This window comes from Eptesicus fuscus, chromosome 4 (genome assembly GCF_027574615.1).
Source record: "Eptesicus fuscus isolate TK198812 chromosome 4, DD_ASM_mEF_20220401, whole genome shotgun sequence".
Taxonomy (NCBI): Eukaryota; Metazoa; Chordata; class Mammalia; order Chiroptera; family Vespertilionidae; genus Eptesicus; species Eptesicus fuscus.
This window is the reverse complement of record NC_072476.1, coordinates 84271735-84287710: the sequence shown is the minus strand read 5'-3', so window position 1 is coordinate 84287710 and position 15976 is coordinate 84271735. Positions and strand designations below refer to the sequence as shown.

At 57.2% G+C, this 15976-nt stretch overlaps 1 protein-coding gene across 1 annotated transcript; it reads right to left on the bottom strand.

Moving 5' to 3' along the window:
* Positions 1-1872: 1872 nt before the first annotated feature.
* Positions 1873-14670, bottom strand: SLC6A19 (solute carrier family 6 member 19). The gene is made up of 12 exons (XM_008161818.3): positions 14469-14670; positions 9740-9880; positions 9134-9271; positions 8121-8302; positions 7672-7782; positions 7217-7329; positions 5644-5772; positions 5402-5558; positions 4551-4755; positions 4279-4438; positions 2277-2439; positions 1873-2076 (listed from the first exon to the last, which is right to left on the bottom strand). The coding sequence occupies exons 1-12, from the start codon at positions 14668-14670 to the stop codon at positions 1873-1875; spliced, it is 1905 nt and encodes a 634-aa protein (XP_008160040.2).
* Positions 14671-15976: the final 1306 nt, after the last annotated feature.

Genomic DNA, 15976 nt, shown 5'->3' with positions numbered 1-15976 from the left:
AACCCCAGCTCTGCACCCTCCTTTCAGATGACTCAGCTGTTCCCTCTGCTCATCCCTCTACATTTGGACAACACTTAGGCTGCGAATATGAAATACAATGATTTATTTATATACTTTATGCTCAGAAAACCAGATCTGTAAAATGAGGCACTCATCAGGGGACAGAAACTGATGGGATTAGCCCACCCCATCTCTCCTCTTCTGCACCCCCGCATGCTGATGAGTGTTTCCCAATCAAGGGTCAGAAGAACTTTGTGGAGAGAAGGAGGTAAGGTCCCACAGAGGGGTGGGGCCCAGAGCGTCGTGGTGCCTGGGGGCCTCCTGGGCAGGGATGTGCTATCGTGGCCTGGGGTGGAGAGCTGTGAGCAGGCCTCCCATTCCACCTCTGGAAGTTTCCATAGATCATGATGGTCAGGTGACGGGCCACATAAGAGGACTCCGGACACGCCGAGGTGTTTGGAGGTTCTCAGCCGGGCTTCGGGGCTGAAATCTGTGGTTACTGTTGTACAGGAGGTGCTGGGAGAGGGGAGCGTGCAGTGGGGCATCTCCCGTGGACGGATGGGACGTGGCAGCAGGTCCCACCCTCCACTCAGCTCTCCCATCCCTGCCCAGAGAACTCTCAAAAAGTCCACTTTAACTTCAACTTCCAGATGTTTCCATGGGAAATGGAAGTGACCAGTTCATTGAAATAAACACCCCAAGTGCCAAGTGACTTTGGCTGAGGTTGAATGTTGCGTACAGGACGGGAGGAGACCTTTCCTTCACTAAGTGGCCCCAAGTGGACAGTCTGGCATGGGCTCATGGTCCTTGACATTGGTCAGGACATATGAGCTGTCCTCAACCACAGTGACCAAGCCGAGTTACCCTATAACCCATCTTTCCCTACATCAGGCTAAAAATTCACACAGTTAATGCCCTCTTAAAAAAACACAAAGGGTGTTTCTGCCTTAAATTATGCCAAGTTGAGTTTTATTTAACTGTCATCTATTTGTGGCAGCCAGAAGCAATGATTAAATGGGTTAATATTTATTAAGCTGAACATTGCCAAGACTCGGGACTCTCTGCCAGCTGGCAGACAGGCAGGTCTCGCTGGCCTAGGGGCCTGAGGCCTCTTGCAGGTGGGGCTCCTCCTCTTGGGGTAAAATTGCAACATTACTGCAGGAGCTCCTAGGTCACAGGGTGGGCAGCGAAGGGACGGGGCGGGGCAACAAGACTGTTCCAAGGAGCCAAGACAGCAACACATTCCCGTCTCCCATGGCCTCCCTGCTGTCGCTTTTGACAGACTTTCCCTCGGAAGGCAGCGCAGGACCTGAGCATAAGCCCCACCATATCCGTGACGCAGGGAACCAAGAGGACAGCTGGGCCCCACGTGGGAGACTTGTATGCTGCAGGACAACATGCATACACATACATACACACATACCCACAGAATATTATACATGTCACACGCATACCCACACATTTATAAATACACAATCAGCATGTGCAGACACATGTATGCACCAACACATATGTATACGCACATATGTACACATGCTTACCCACATGCACATTTGTATGTATTTGTATACATATGTGTGCACACTCATGTACATTATATGTACACAAAATCATATAGACACATACACAGAAGCACATGTATACACACTCACATGTGCACACATACTCATGTGCACGTGACTTATACACATGTACACATATACACATAACATATGTACATGCATTACACATGCTCTCACCTATGTGCACACTCACACATGTGCACACTTGTATGATCACATACATTTACGCATATATACATATACCCATGTGCACACTCATATGCTCACACATGCATATGTACATGCACACATGCAGCCGTGGGCGGGGCACTCAGTACTTCAGGTCCCCATTTATGGAGGCCGTGGACATGGTGCTGACCAGCCCCTGGTGGCTTTCTTGCTTCTGGCAACGGTTCCTGATGAGCTTGTAGATGGCAAAGCAAGGGATGGTGAGGCAGGGCACACCAGCAACGATAACCACCACACCATATGCCCAGCTTGGGTATGGGACCTTCTGGGATTTGGGAAATTCCTCCTGGGGAGAGAGTAACCACATGGTGAACAGACACAAAGACAGCCAGCAAGGTCTCCTTCAGGGGCACAGTGCCCCCTTCTCCCCAAGATTCTCACCTCCTGGCCCTTGTGGGGGAGGGAAGGGAGACCTAAGGCTCCTCCCACACACACCTCCTCACAGGGGCATGCCCCCACCCTGCCCAGCAGTCCCTGCACGCTCACATAGGCAGGGTCCCAGACGCTGTATATCAGCTCCTTATTGACGTTGATCACGAAGAAGAACAGGAAGATGACCAGCATGAGCAGCGGGCTGATCACTCGCCACGTGATTTGCCAGAAGATGTTGGGCTTGTGGCCGATCATAAACTCGATGTCCTTGTTGAACCTGGAAGCAGAGGCCAGAAGGGAGCCATCAGCTGGTGGACATCCTGGGCGTTTAATGCCACCAAAGCGGAGGGCGGGCCGGCCTCTCCATACGGACACGCGGTGCCATCCTACAGTGCTGCCCCTGCCTTTTGCCATCACAGCTCTAGCCGTCCTCTGCGCAAAGGCTCGCTTCCCTGGGAAGCCGCCGGGCAGGGGTAGCCTCGCTGGAGGCCTCTGGAAACCTCCCTACGGAGCCACAGCCCAGGTGCTCCAGACTTGTGGGCTCACGCAGCCTGGGCAGCCACTTTTGCAAATAAGGGTCAACACTTCTGGGGGAAATGGAGGGAGGAAGCTCAGCCCACGTCCTCAGTGGGGCAGTGGCCCTGACCTTGGAGGCCCCACCATCTCCTGCCCATGTTGTTTTGAACTCTCTTCTAGCACAAGAGACTTTATTATCTATGGAAATCAGAACAGAGTGAACTGTCCAGGACCCCCGGGAGCCCACTTCTGGAAAAGGACAGGTGCCCAGGCCTTGTTCCCAGCAGGGTCTGGGAGTGTGGTGACGAGTCTCTTCAGCTTGGGGCCATGCCTGGCTCTCAGCCTCCCGCTCATGTGGCCTCCTTGAGGCCGAGTTGCCTGGGACCCCCAGCATCGAGTGTCTGACTTCAAAGTGTCCTTGGCCATTCGCAGAGGACATGCACGCACCAGGCCAGTCATGCCTGCCTCACATCAGCAGCACCCACACGACAACATCGTGCACTTCCATTTAAGCCTCCTTCCCCAGCACGTGCCGAGGTTACAGCACAGTGAGTCCGCCGCATGCTCCTCAGCGTCTCCGCGACTGTCACCCAGCAGTTTGCATTGTGTGGTTGAGTCAGGCCTCCTGCGCGTGTGCCCTTACACACACATGTCGTGGTGATGCAGAACGGATTCCTAAAGTTGGATCCCACACCCCCGACGGCTTGTGCATGGTGTCTTATTTCTGAAGTTGTGGGGCGTCCAGCTCCTGTCAAGGAGACAGTGCCGTTTTCTGGACCCCTCACATCGAGGGTAATGGAGTGATACCCCGAGTATTTGGCCCAGAGCATGGCTGGAAGGGCTGCACAGCCCCCTTCTTTGTCTGAGTGTCTGGCTGCAGAGCTCTCTCTCCTGCGAGAAAGGCCCAGAGTACACCCACCATAGGGCTTCTCTGGCCATGGATCCCCAGTTGACATAAAACGCCCAGCCCCTGGATCACGGGGACACCCCCTTACCCACAGCGAGTGTCCCGGTCCTGTCACTTCCCCATCTCCCCTCCCCGCTTGCTCCACTGCCCTGGAGGCAGCTTCTGTGCCCCACAGGACACGGAGCACCCTCTCCTTATCTGGTCCCTGGGTCACGTCTCGCCTGCCGAGGGCTTCTGCTGTACCAGCGCTTCACCCCCATGCTGGGCAACTGTTTCCCTAGCTGATTATTTATCTTTTGACTTTGCTTAGGACACGTGGGTTATAAATGTTTTTAAATCACATGGTCGGATCAGAGGCACCAGTATTTTCATTTGTGACGCTGTTTCCTATCTCCCACCCCTGAGACTGTGCAGTCTTCTCTGGTCGGTGCTTACCCTTCTCCGCTAGGTCTGGGAGCACGTGGAAGCTGGAGGGGGTACAGTGTCAACTGCTGGATGGGCATCCATCTGGGATCCATCTCTTTTCCATCTCACCCATCCAGGTGCCAGACCCGTGCCCATACCACACCAGTCCCTCAGGCCTGTGTCCGCACACCTGTGTTCCACCTGGGACTGGAGCCCACACAACCCATCCCAGGATGGGAGTTTCCTGTGACTGTTGGGGACGGCCACATGCCTCGGTCTCCCTCCTACCTGTCCACGCCATACACGTAGACCACAGCAAACATCTCGCAGAAGGCGATAATAAGCAGGGGGATGGAGCCGGCATAGCTGTCCATCAGGGTGAGCCAGTACTGGCCGGAGTTCAGCGTGAAGATGAAGGCGATGAGATACGACACAAAGCAGATGAGACCTGGGGGCAGAGAACAGCCGCTGTGGACAGAGCTCCCGTCTGCACCCCCAGCCATGGCCCCCGTGGCCTGTCCTCACCACCTGCCTGCCCAGCCAAGCCCTGGCCTGTGTACCTGTGAGCACCTCCTTGGGCCACTTTTTGGGGAAGACTTTGAGGTCCTGCAGGGGCACGACCACGCCCTCCATGTTCCCAAACATGGAGGACAGGCCCAGGCAGAAGAGCATGATGAAGAAGAGCACAGACCACAGAGGGGACACGGGCATCTTGGTGATGGCCTCCGTGAAGACAATGAACGCCAGCCCCGTGCCTTCCACGCCCTGCGTGGACAAGCAGAGTGTCACCCACACAGGGCACTCACTCTCCAGGTCTCCCAGCCTCAGTCACATACGTCCCTCTCCTTCCCTGCCAAACACTGGGCAGCTCTGCACAGGCCACGCCCACACTGTGCAGGTATGGGGCTCTTTTGAACCGTCCTGTGAAATAACGGTCACTGTCTCTTCAGCCCAACTATGTTTTTAAAAGCTGAACTATGTTAAACTGACAGGAAGGGGATCACATTTTCCAGCAGCAGTCAGGGCCCAAGCTGTCTGGACAGACACCTGACAGCTATGCAGACTGCTGTCTGCTCACAGACAGGGCGCCACACCCCCACAGCCGATTCCTGAGATGCACCCCCACATGGCCATGTTAAGAGCCCCAAATGACTTCAACAGGGCCTGCATGAGTCTCCTAAATAGCTGGCCTGAAGGTGTGGCCCATTGGTTGATTAGAGCCAGTTAGAGCAGGTGCGGGGCAGGTGTGTGACTGAGGGGATTCAGGGGTGCAAGCACCAGGTTGGGGCAGGAGGGTCAGAGGCGGGCAGGATGGAGACAGACCCCCGGGAACTGAGATCCTGGGGGAGGTCAGTGTCCCTCAAGGGTGTCCCCTCCCCTGCCTTGCACTGCCCCATAGAGACTCGCTCACCTCTGACAGGAAAGAGTTCATGTCGCAGGTCTGGAACTGCAGCTGGGCGAAGGCCATGGGGTCAGAAGCATTGTACCACTGCTGTGCTTTCTCGAAGTTATCCTGGGTGATAGAGCCTTCGGGCAAGTCGAACCCGTTGATGAGCGTCAGGATATTCCTGGAAAGAAAAGAGAGTGAGGCTGACATGGGTGCAGGCCTGGCAGGCTCCTCGGAGGTGGGTGTAGGCCGGGAGGACCACTCACTGGTTGAAGCAGTCGTCATAGCGCTCTGTGGCGCGGAAGCCGATGATGGAGTAGACCACGGTGGCTGCGTACATGGATGTGAAGCCGTTGATGACGGACACGATCACCGAGTCCATCTCACAGTTGTTGCTGCAGATGAGAGTGGCATCGGGTCACTGCAGGCCGAGACACCGTGCCCACCTGCCTGGCCACGTCAGCACAGGCAAGGAGCCTGCCCTGAGCCTGAGCTACTGGGGTGCTGCGGGAGAGGGGACAGAGGCCTCCCTCCTGTCCTTCCCCACTGCACCCAGCAAGAGGTGACCAGAGGGCCCTCCCCCAGCCAGTGGCCTTTGCTCCTGCCCTTCTTACCACTTCACTGCAAGTTGGTGGCCTGGAGACCCCTGAAAGCCCTGGGGACTTCTAGAGCCTTCAGCACTCCAAAGCTGGGCGGGAAACCCTGAGCCACTCCCTGCCTCGTCAGCAGGTGCTCTGCGCCCAGAGGGTGGGCACTCAGTGAGCACTCAGCCTCATGCCGTTGGGGCTGGCCAGGGCCTCGCAGCCACACCCCAAAAGCTCTGAGGAGGTGGCCTACCCCTCCATGCCCCTCCCCCATCACCTCCTGTGCCCCCTATCCCACCGTAACCCCCTGCCCTCACCTGGTCCCTCCAGGTCCTGTCTCCTTCCAGCGGAGGGCTCCCATCTCCACCCAGAGCCTAAAGGCTTCTCTGGTTCAATGTGTCCAAAACCCAACCCCTGACCTCCCCAACCCAACCCAGCAGCTCTCCCACTGGCCCCACTGTTAATGCTAACACATCCTTCTAGATGCTTCCAGCAGAAACTAGACCCTCAGCCCTCAGAGAAATGCAAATAAAAGCACGGTGAGACACTTCATCTCACCCACCAGGATGGCCAGAATCAAAAAGTCAGATGGTAACAGGTGTGGAGAAATCGGGCCTAATCATTGCCCTGCTGGGCTCCCACCCTCTGGGACCACCCCCCATGGCGAGCGGCCAGCAGCCAGAAGCCAGCAGGCACCAGCACTCACCCCTCCTTGTCTGAGTGCTCACATTGCACCTTCTGCACACGAGCCTATCCCATCGAGGACCCCAGCCTGATCCCACACCCCTCCAGGGACCCCCCCCTCCTGCTCATTTTGTTTGCCTTTCTAGGAGGCCACAGCCACAGGTATCAGGAGGACAGAACCACATGTCATGCTCCATGCAGGGCACACAGTAGGTGCTCCATAAGTGTTTGTGGAGATGAATTGATAACAACTTCCTTCCTCCGAAGGCCCCTAGAGGCCCTTTCTTTGTGGGTGTTGGTCTGGGATGGACTATGGTGGCTGGGCATTTAGGGTCCTGGATGCCAAGGGGCAACCAGAAGGGGGAATAAGGGATAGAGGGGAGCACACCAGGGCTCATCATCCCAAGGACCAAGGCACCATGGAGAGGACAGTCAAATCTTGAGGTACCTAGTGTGTGAAAATCTCCCAGATCCTAAGCCTGCCTCCCTGGCATGGAGCCCATGGACCCCATGATCCGGTGGGGCATGAGGCAAGCCCTCTGCCCAGCCCAGAACCCCTGTCCACACTCACTGGACGGAGTTGTAGCTGGAGAAGGAGATGAGGCCCCCGAAGGCCAACGAGAAGGAGTAGAAGACCTGGGCCCCCGCATCCAGCCAAGTCACTGGGTTGGCCAGCTCCGTGATCTGCAGCCAAACAGAGACCCTCAGCTGGCACCCCAAGGATGAGGGATCACAGGAAACTAAAGAGGTAGTGGCCCAAGGCAGAGATGTGAGCCTGGAGGCTGGTGACAGCTAAGGCTTCTGGGCAGTGGTCAGAACAAACAACGCCCCCTAAAGGTGGTAACTGATAACTTGGAGGTGGTTACCATCAATCCACACAGGGCCTCCCTCAAGCTCACAGGCCCAGCATGCATGCATTGAGGGGCCTGGGACTGGCCAAGGCTGGTCTCAGGTGCGGAGGCCCATCCCCCAGGGTGGCCTCTCCCACAAGCACTGGAGCCCCAGGGTGGGCAGCGGGAGACTCACGTTGGGCGTGAAGAGGAAGATGATACCGTTGGTAGCTCCCTTTAGCGTCAGTCCCCGAATGAGGAAGATGGTCAGGACGACATAGGGCAGCGTCGAGGTGATGTACACAGCCTGGGGACAGGGCAGAAGTGGGATGAAGGGAAGACAGAACCCACAGGAAGAAAGGACCCTGGCTCTGTTCCTCCAGGCACCCCTCTGGCCCCAGCTCCCAGGGCAGGGAGATCTGACATTTCCTACTGCTGTATTTGTAATGATGATTACTCAGTCCTCCTAGTCAGAGAACTACTGTGGGTCACACTTGCTACAGCTTTTTAATCACAGGTTTGAGGACCATCCATGCCAGCACCACGTCCCCAGGGCCAATCTGGAGGCAGCAGAGGCCCCTCCTGGACACGGGGTGGTGACCCTCAGAGCTGATTAAGGGGCAGCTCCCGAAGCCCAGCCCGCACCTTGCCGGTGGTCTCGATGCCACGGATGATGCACACGTAGAGGACACACCAGGCACAGGTCAGGCAGAGCAGAACCCACCACTGCACAGAGCCCGAGTTGCTGATGGAGTTGGAGATGTTGAGGGTCTCTCTGTACCAGTAGTAGTCCACCGAAGAGCTGCGGGCGCACTCCTCCACATAGCCTGCAGGGGGCACTCACATCATCAGTGTGGGTCATAGGGAACCCAGGAGGAGGATGGGGAACATGGCAATGCTGTGATCCCAACTCACTGACACCAGTGACATAGTGCACACAGACATGCACGTACACACTCACACAGACGCTCATGTGCATGCATCTGAGCATACCGTCACACATTTGCACATACACACATGTATACATACTCACAAGACACATATGCACCCATGGGCATACCTGAATGCAAACATGTGCATATATATGTGCACACAGAAGTGTGAGCACACTAGACATACACACACACACACACACACACACACACACACACACACACACCGTGCACTGGCCACTTCCTGCTTATTGGACCCATGCTTACAGATCAGGCAGTTCGTGTCCTGGTGCAAATGTGTGCAAGCTGTGGAGCTGAGCACACAGCCTGTGTCCCACAGAGGCCCCAGGCAGAGGGTCTGCTCCCCTCTCCCCTTCCCTGGAGGGGTCCCAAAAAGTCCCTGCGGAATGTGGTAGGAAGGGACACTGGAGAATCAGGCCACCGCCTGTGAGAGGTCAGGGAGCAGTAGGTCCCTCCCTCCTTTCCTTCATTTTAATCTTGGCCGGCACCACCTCCTGAGGTGGAGGCACCTTTTTTAAGGCTTTTCTCTGGCACAGTGATTTTTAAAAACTCCCTGTTGCCATAAATGTGCTCCGGTTTTTGCATTTGAGGAAATCAAAGGGTGACTACTCTTGGACTCGGTCTGTATGCTCAAAGGTGCACATGCTCTCGCACCACCAGCCATCCTGTCCTCCGACCCCTGACCCCACCCTGCCCTGGACACACCTGTCAGGTTGTCGTTGAGCGGGCACGTGCTCCAAGGGAGGGGTTCCTGGAAGGAGTTGAAGAAGTACCACATGACCCAGGCGATGATGGTGTTGTAGTAGAGGCCCACCATGAAGGACACGAACATGGACGCGATCCCTGGGGGGCAATCAACACTGCTGGGGAAACCACTAGGGAGCACCACTGGGGGGCCCCACTGGGGTCTGGGCACTGTTAGCAGGAAGGGGTTGTGCTGGGGGAGCCCCTTGAGGACTCAGTGTGAATGGACTCCGGGTTCCAGAAAACAGAGTGGTGGTCTTCAGGTGCTTGCTGAGCCCTCCTGTGGGCAGCATGGGGGACTCGGCTCTTCCCACGTATACACATTCCCAGGCCTGGGCACCCGGGATTCAGGATAGCCTCTGCTGCCCAGCTGGCTTTAGTGGCCAGGCATGACCCCAGCCTGGACCCTGCCACCTACACTTCTGTGAGATGCCAAGGAAGGGTTTGCAGCGGGCTGGGGGTGGTGAGTCCCCTGGAAACGGAGGCGAAAGGAGAGAAGGAAGAAGTGTGCTTGCTGCCCACACTGGGGCCTGGCAGGGGTCCCACCGCCTGGGCCCAGACACGCACCTACGCCCTTCAGGGCTGGGTGGATGGAGCTCCAGACGCCCACGCTGCCCTTGCGCAGTCGCTGCCCGATGGCGAACTCCAGGTGCAGCAAGGGGACACCCTCCACCACCAGCAGGATGAGGAACGGGATCATGAATGCTCCTGGTGGGGAAAAGGCAGCCGTGTGTCAGGTAACGCACGCCAGGTGGCCAAGGGCCCCCTCTGGAGACACAGGCGCTGGTAGAAAGTGCCTGCAGAACTTGCCCACAAACACAGACAGAGCCACACCATCACATGCCTCACTCGTGACGGCCATCGGCACTGTTTTACGGGGGATGCTTCATGCCGTCTCATGACAGTGGCCGGCTTGTCTACTGTCCCTCCAAGACCGTGCTTGTCCTACAGGGTGAGCACATGACGGCTCCGGGGAAGTAAGGAAGGTGTTCACATGCTGGGAGGAGCATGGGGAGGTCACGGGGAGCCCTTTTGGGGCTCAAAATCCAACAAGAAGACATGGACAGCACATGGAACCTTCACTCAAAGTGATGGTGAGCTCAATGTGACAATGAGATGAAAAGCAGAGAGCAGCAGTGATGATCCCCTTTTGCTGCATCTCGTGCAGGAGAGGAGTGGGGAGTTGCCCTGGGTCTGGGGTGCCACTGGGGCTGCAGGCTCACTGGGTCAAAGTATCAGTGAGGGTAAAGTGAAAATAAGAAAAGATTTGCCTCTTTACTGTTTTCCCAGAAGTTTTATGTGAATGTCTTTTGGGCAAAACTATCGAGGAAAACAATGGTTCTCAGATATCCTTTGATCCCATCCCTTCTTCATGAAGTCACTTTTACCCGCAGGTCCCACTGCCCCTCCATCTCCATCAGGAAACTCCTATTCATCCTTGAAAACCCCACTTGGATGGTCGCTCCTTAGGAAGCCTCTGCTGCCTGCACTCCTGGCAGCCCTCCTCCTGGCAGCTCCTCCAGGTGTAACGTGGTGGGTGCCTGACACAGCTGACTGTAGGGGCCCATGGTCCTGTGCCCTTGCACACTGATGGACACACATACAGAGGCAGAGACGGGTGGGACGAGGCAAGGAGTAAAGGTCCCGCAGAAGAAAGATACACTAGCATAGAAATGCAGCTTCCTTGGCCCTAGCCACGCAGTTCAGTTGGTTAGATCGTCATCCCGATACCTCAATATTGGGGGTTCAATCCCCAGTCAGGGCACATGCAAGAATCAACCAATGGATGCATAAATAAGTAGAACAATAAGTCAATGTTTCTCTCTCTCTCAAATCAATAAAAAATAAATAAATAAATAAATAAATAAATAAATAAGCTAAAATAAAGTAAAGAGATGCAGCTTTCTTTCTCTTTGAGAATTTAGGAAGCAGGTGGGGGAGGGGAGGGAGGGACAGCTGGGTAGGGGCAGCTGCTGTCTTCAAGGGCAGGGTCTAAGGCTTTCCCGCATCTCTCTCCCTGCAAGTGGTGTGTGCACAGAGGAAAAGCTCGAGGACTATTTGCTGACGGGGTGCAGGGCCAGGACCAGTAGTGAAAGGCAGCCCCAGGGACCAGGCTGCAGAGGCACATGGGCGGCCCTGTGGTGAGCAGACAGCATGGTCCTTGGGCGGCGCTGCTTCCTAGTTCCCCCCGCCCCAATCCCATACACCAACTCTCCTAAACTCTCTGTCCCTAAGAAGGGGTGAGGGGCATGTCCCATGTCAGGTGGCAGCACTGGGGCAGACATGTGGTGCATTCACGTGGAGAACTGAGGTTGTGGGCAGATGTGTGGTGAATGCAATTCCCCTGGACATGCTCCTACGCCTGGTACTGTGCAGAACTCTTGTTCCATCTGGTCACCGAGACCCGGCTGTTTGTGGCCAACTCAGGGAGCAGGGTGAGTCCTGACTCTGACAAAGTCCCCTGGTTTCATCAATCTCCTGCATGCCCCCCACTTCTAGGTCTGCAAAGCTCAAAGCTCGACAGAGTAGCTCTGCAGTGCAGCCTTTGGATCAGAACTCTCCAGCACCTTCCATTTCATGGGGTGAGCCCCAAGGCCCAGAAGGTGCACAGCAGAGTAAACAGGGCCAGGGCACAGATTGTCATATTAACTCAACGCAGGGCTGACTTCTGAAACCTTTGAAATACCCGTCTTCAGAAAAAGGGCCCGTGAGCCCACCTGCCCCAGCGCCCACACAGGGGCCATGGGTCCCCCAGCTCCTCTCGCTGTTCCCTGAAGGCTGAATGAGGAGAGGCTCTGGACCCTCACCCGGGCTGCCCCTGATTCAGTCCTCACTGACCCATCGAGAGACACATGACACGTGTCCATTTCCTCTGAGTGGTGGCAAGACGGACTCTGCAGAGGTGACTACACCCTGCTGCTTGCTGACAGCAGATGCACACATGGAGAAAAGAGAACTAGGGGAGGCAGCTGAGGTGACGCAGGCAGAGGACACGGCCCACCTGGTGCTCCATTTACCTGCCCTTTGGTCACAGAGATGCCCCCATCCGAGATCTAGAAGGTGGGGCCCTCACGTGACAACACATCTCAATGTCACACAGCACGCAGGGGGCTTTGTGTGCACACGCACTCGCACACGGCCACCACCCCACTCAATGTGGCAAAGTGCTGCAGATGCTGATCTAGGTCATGAGGGGAGGGGTCTTCTCTGTAGCTTTCTCTACTTTTCTGCTTCCCCCCCCCCATAATATAAAGTTAAACACAAAGTAAACGATGATTTGTTTTACTTTTCAAATTACCCAAAACTCTTATAAATAATTGAAGACAAACTAAGTTTTCACCAAACCAGGACTGGTCCTCAGAGTCCTCAGATCCGTCATTTTCTCTCCAAGTTACCCAACCACTCCCTCCCCGGAGATCTGGGGCTACAGGCATGGGAAATGCCACCGGGAGGAGTCACCTGCCACACCTTGTCATTGTCCTCAGCAATTTTCTCCTGGTGTTGGCTTCTTATCACTGTCCTCAGCAATTGTCTCCCAGCCTTGGGGGGTTATCACTGTCCTCAACAATTGTCTCCTGGGCTTGGGGGGTTATCACTGTCCTCAACAATTGTCTCCTGGGCTTGGGGGGTTATCACTGTCCTCAATGGTTGTCTGTCCACTCAGCAGGACCCAGGGGTGAGGTGGGACAGCTCCTTCTCACCCACAGTGTCTGGAGGCAGTGTCCCCGCATTACCCCTCAGACTCACAGTGTGTGCTGCACCCCAGGGGTGAACGCTTCTCAGTCGCAGACCTCCCCCCCTCCCCCCCTTGCCACAGTCCCTTCCCTTTGGAACTAAGTAAATGCTGCAGGCGTTGCCAGAACCCTGGCCCCGGGCAGCCCCGGTGGGGGTGGGGAAATGACCAGGACCTTCCAGAGGGAAGAGGTAGCTGACCTCTGGGACTAAGTGATTCTACTGCGGGGCCACCTCACGGACTCCCAGGGTTCCAGTCACCCCTCCACCGCGCAGAGGTGACTGACAGGACTATCTGGAAAGCACAGGATGGGCCCCAGGTGTAAAGACAGATCCTCCCAGACATTCAGAAGCTTCCGTTTGGGGCCATGGAAAGGGGGGTGGGTCACAAAGGTGGCCTGGGAACAACCTCATCGGCTTTCTTTTCTGCCACAAAGCCTGGCAAGAGCCTGCAGGTTCTTCAGAGTCAGCACTAACTCACATCACCAGAGAGGGTCCGTGCTTTCAGAGGAGGGTATTCAGAAGCCCACAGAAGCAGACGCATCCTTAGAGCGTCCAGCCAGCTCTGCAGAGCCTGTCTCTCGGGGAGCGCAGCACCTGCCGGACCTCTTCCCAGAACAAGCACAGCTCTGTTCCCCTTCCCGCCACGGAGCTCCTGGCGGCAGCTCCCCTCCCAGGCTGGGGCCCAGGGGAGACAGAAGCCACAGGTGCATGGGGCCTGATGGGACCACAGGTGTGGTCTCCGTCCCTGAAGCCTGTTGACACTGGGAGGGTGGGTGGAAGGACAAAATCATGGGGAACTGAGACCCAGCAGCCCCAAGGCGGTCTCTGCAGCTGGGGGAGAGGGAGTGGCCTCAGCCCAGCGGAAGGAGACCCCTGGGCCACGGGCAAAGCTCCAGAGACGTCTGGAGGCAGCAGGACGCAGCAGGACAGGCTGAGGCAGCGTTCCCTGGGGGATGCAGCCTTCCCACCTCTGGCCTGTGTGCACGCTGATCAGGAGCCTGCCTGCCTGTTCCTCTGTGGGTCACCCACTCCAGGCCCGGCTCCCTCCTCTGTCCCTCAGGGAACGTGGAACCCAGTGCCATAAGGTATTTCAAAGGAGGGCTGGCCTTACTGCCCCTCCTGCTGGCACCCTCCACCCTCACAGAAGGGGCTCCATCCAGAGGAGCAGCTGGTCCCTCTCTGTCCCCCCCGCCCCACTCGCAGGTCAGGCCTGTTCTCTGGGAGCAGGTCAGGGCTCCTGGGTCCTGGAGCAAGGGTGGCCTCCACTGACACAAGCACTTGGGCCTGTGGGACCAGGCGCTGGACCTCCCTCACCAACTTGGGCGAACGGGAGCAGAGTGATGTCGGGCACCTGAGCCCGTGCTCCAGCCCGGCCCTCTGCCCAGCCTGCTCTTGGTGCCAACGTGGGGCTCAAGGGGACCGGTGACGGGGTAGAGGGCACAAGCCTGTGCTGTCCTGCCCCCAGCCCTTTGCCCTGCGAACTTCCCCCTCTATGAATTGGGTCCTGAGGACACCGATGTTGTTTGCCTGGACCCCCGACCTGCCCTCCTGCCCGGCCTACCTCCGCCATGGCTCTGGCACAAGTAGGGGAAGCGCCAGACGTTGCCCAGGCCCACGCAGAAGCCCACGCAGGTGAGCATGTACTGGGCCTTGTTGTCCCACTTGGGCCGCGAGCTGGCCTCCTCCTTCTCGAGGACCTCCAGTTGCCCCAGGGAGGGGATTCGGTCGTCCAGGCCCGGGTTGGGCAGAACAAGCCTCACCATGGTGATCACAGGTGGGTCCCTCTCGTCAGGACAGGGCAGGAGCTGGAGGTCGAGTGGACGCAGCCGGAGCCCCAGCACTTTATAGGGAACCTTTGGCACCTCACCCCAAGCACCTAGGCTGAAAGGAAGCGTCAGCAGATCCGAAGGGTGAGTCCACGGGACTGTTAATGCCTTATCTGCAGAGGCGCTGGCCGACCCTTTGAGGCTCTCAGCTGGCACCGGCCAGCCCCTCCCCCTGTGCAAACACAGAGTCCCGGGCACAGAGGAGCCGCCCCCACCCCCACATGGGCTCAGGTAGCCAGGCTCCCAGGGAGGAGGAACCCAGGGCAAAAAGGCCCCATCCATGGCCCTGCCTGGACCTTCGAAGCCCCCTACTCCCCACCAGTCACACACTCCCCCCTGCAGGAGGCTGCCGGAGGGTTCCTCTCCTCCTAGCTCTCTCTGCCAATGGGCTGGGTGCTGGCGGCCTCCATCCCGCCCCTCTCCAGTCCAGAAACCTGAGTTGGAGCTCTGGACCCTGGGACCAGCCACTGCCCTGGTCACACTTGGCTCTAAATAGCTACTCAGAGAGCCCGGTGCCCAGAGCCCTACGGATGCGGCCCCTCAGGATGCTCCTTCCCATGCGCTCTTCCGGGGCTCCGGGAGTGCACTGCCCCCCAGCCACTGAGCAGCCTCCAGGCCTCTCCACCAGTGCAGGGCTTCTGTCCTTCCACCAACTGACCAGCTCCCTCCTGCACACCCCCAGCTGGGGATCAAGCCCCAAACCTGGGCATGTGCCCTGATCAGGAATGGAACCGGCAACGTTTAGGTGCACAGGACACTACTCAACCAACTGAGCCACACCGGCCGGGCCAAAGCCAGGGCTTTTGAGCACAGTTTCCAGTACAGGGAGTGGGGTGGGGGTGCGCCTCCAAGCTCTGGCCCCCACACCTCACCTGAGATCCCGAGCTCAGTGATTTCCCCCTCCCCCACAGAACCTTCCCTGAGGCTAGTGACCATCTGATGGTCATCCCTCGGCTGGACTTTCCCTCAGGGACGGCCTTCCCACCAGCCTGTGTCCAGCCTTCTGGTCAGTGCTCTGCGAGCCCTTCCTGGCAGTCTGTGCCCGCTGACCTCCCACCCCACCCTCACTCCCGGCGGCCTTCCTAGAAGGATGGATGTGTCGTTCTGTCTCTGTGTAGCTATCATCCGTGGTCCTCGCCGCTGGATGGTAACGTCTGGGAGGCCAGGCACCGGTGCCCTGACCCCACTTGACTGGTTCACACTGAGCTTACCAAACAACCCAGGAAGGCGGGTGGGGGTCACT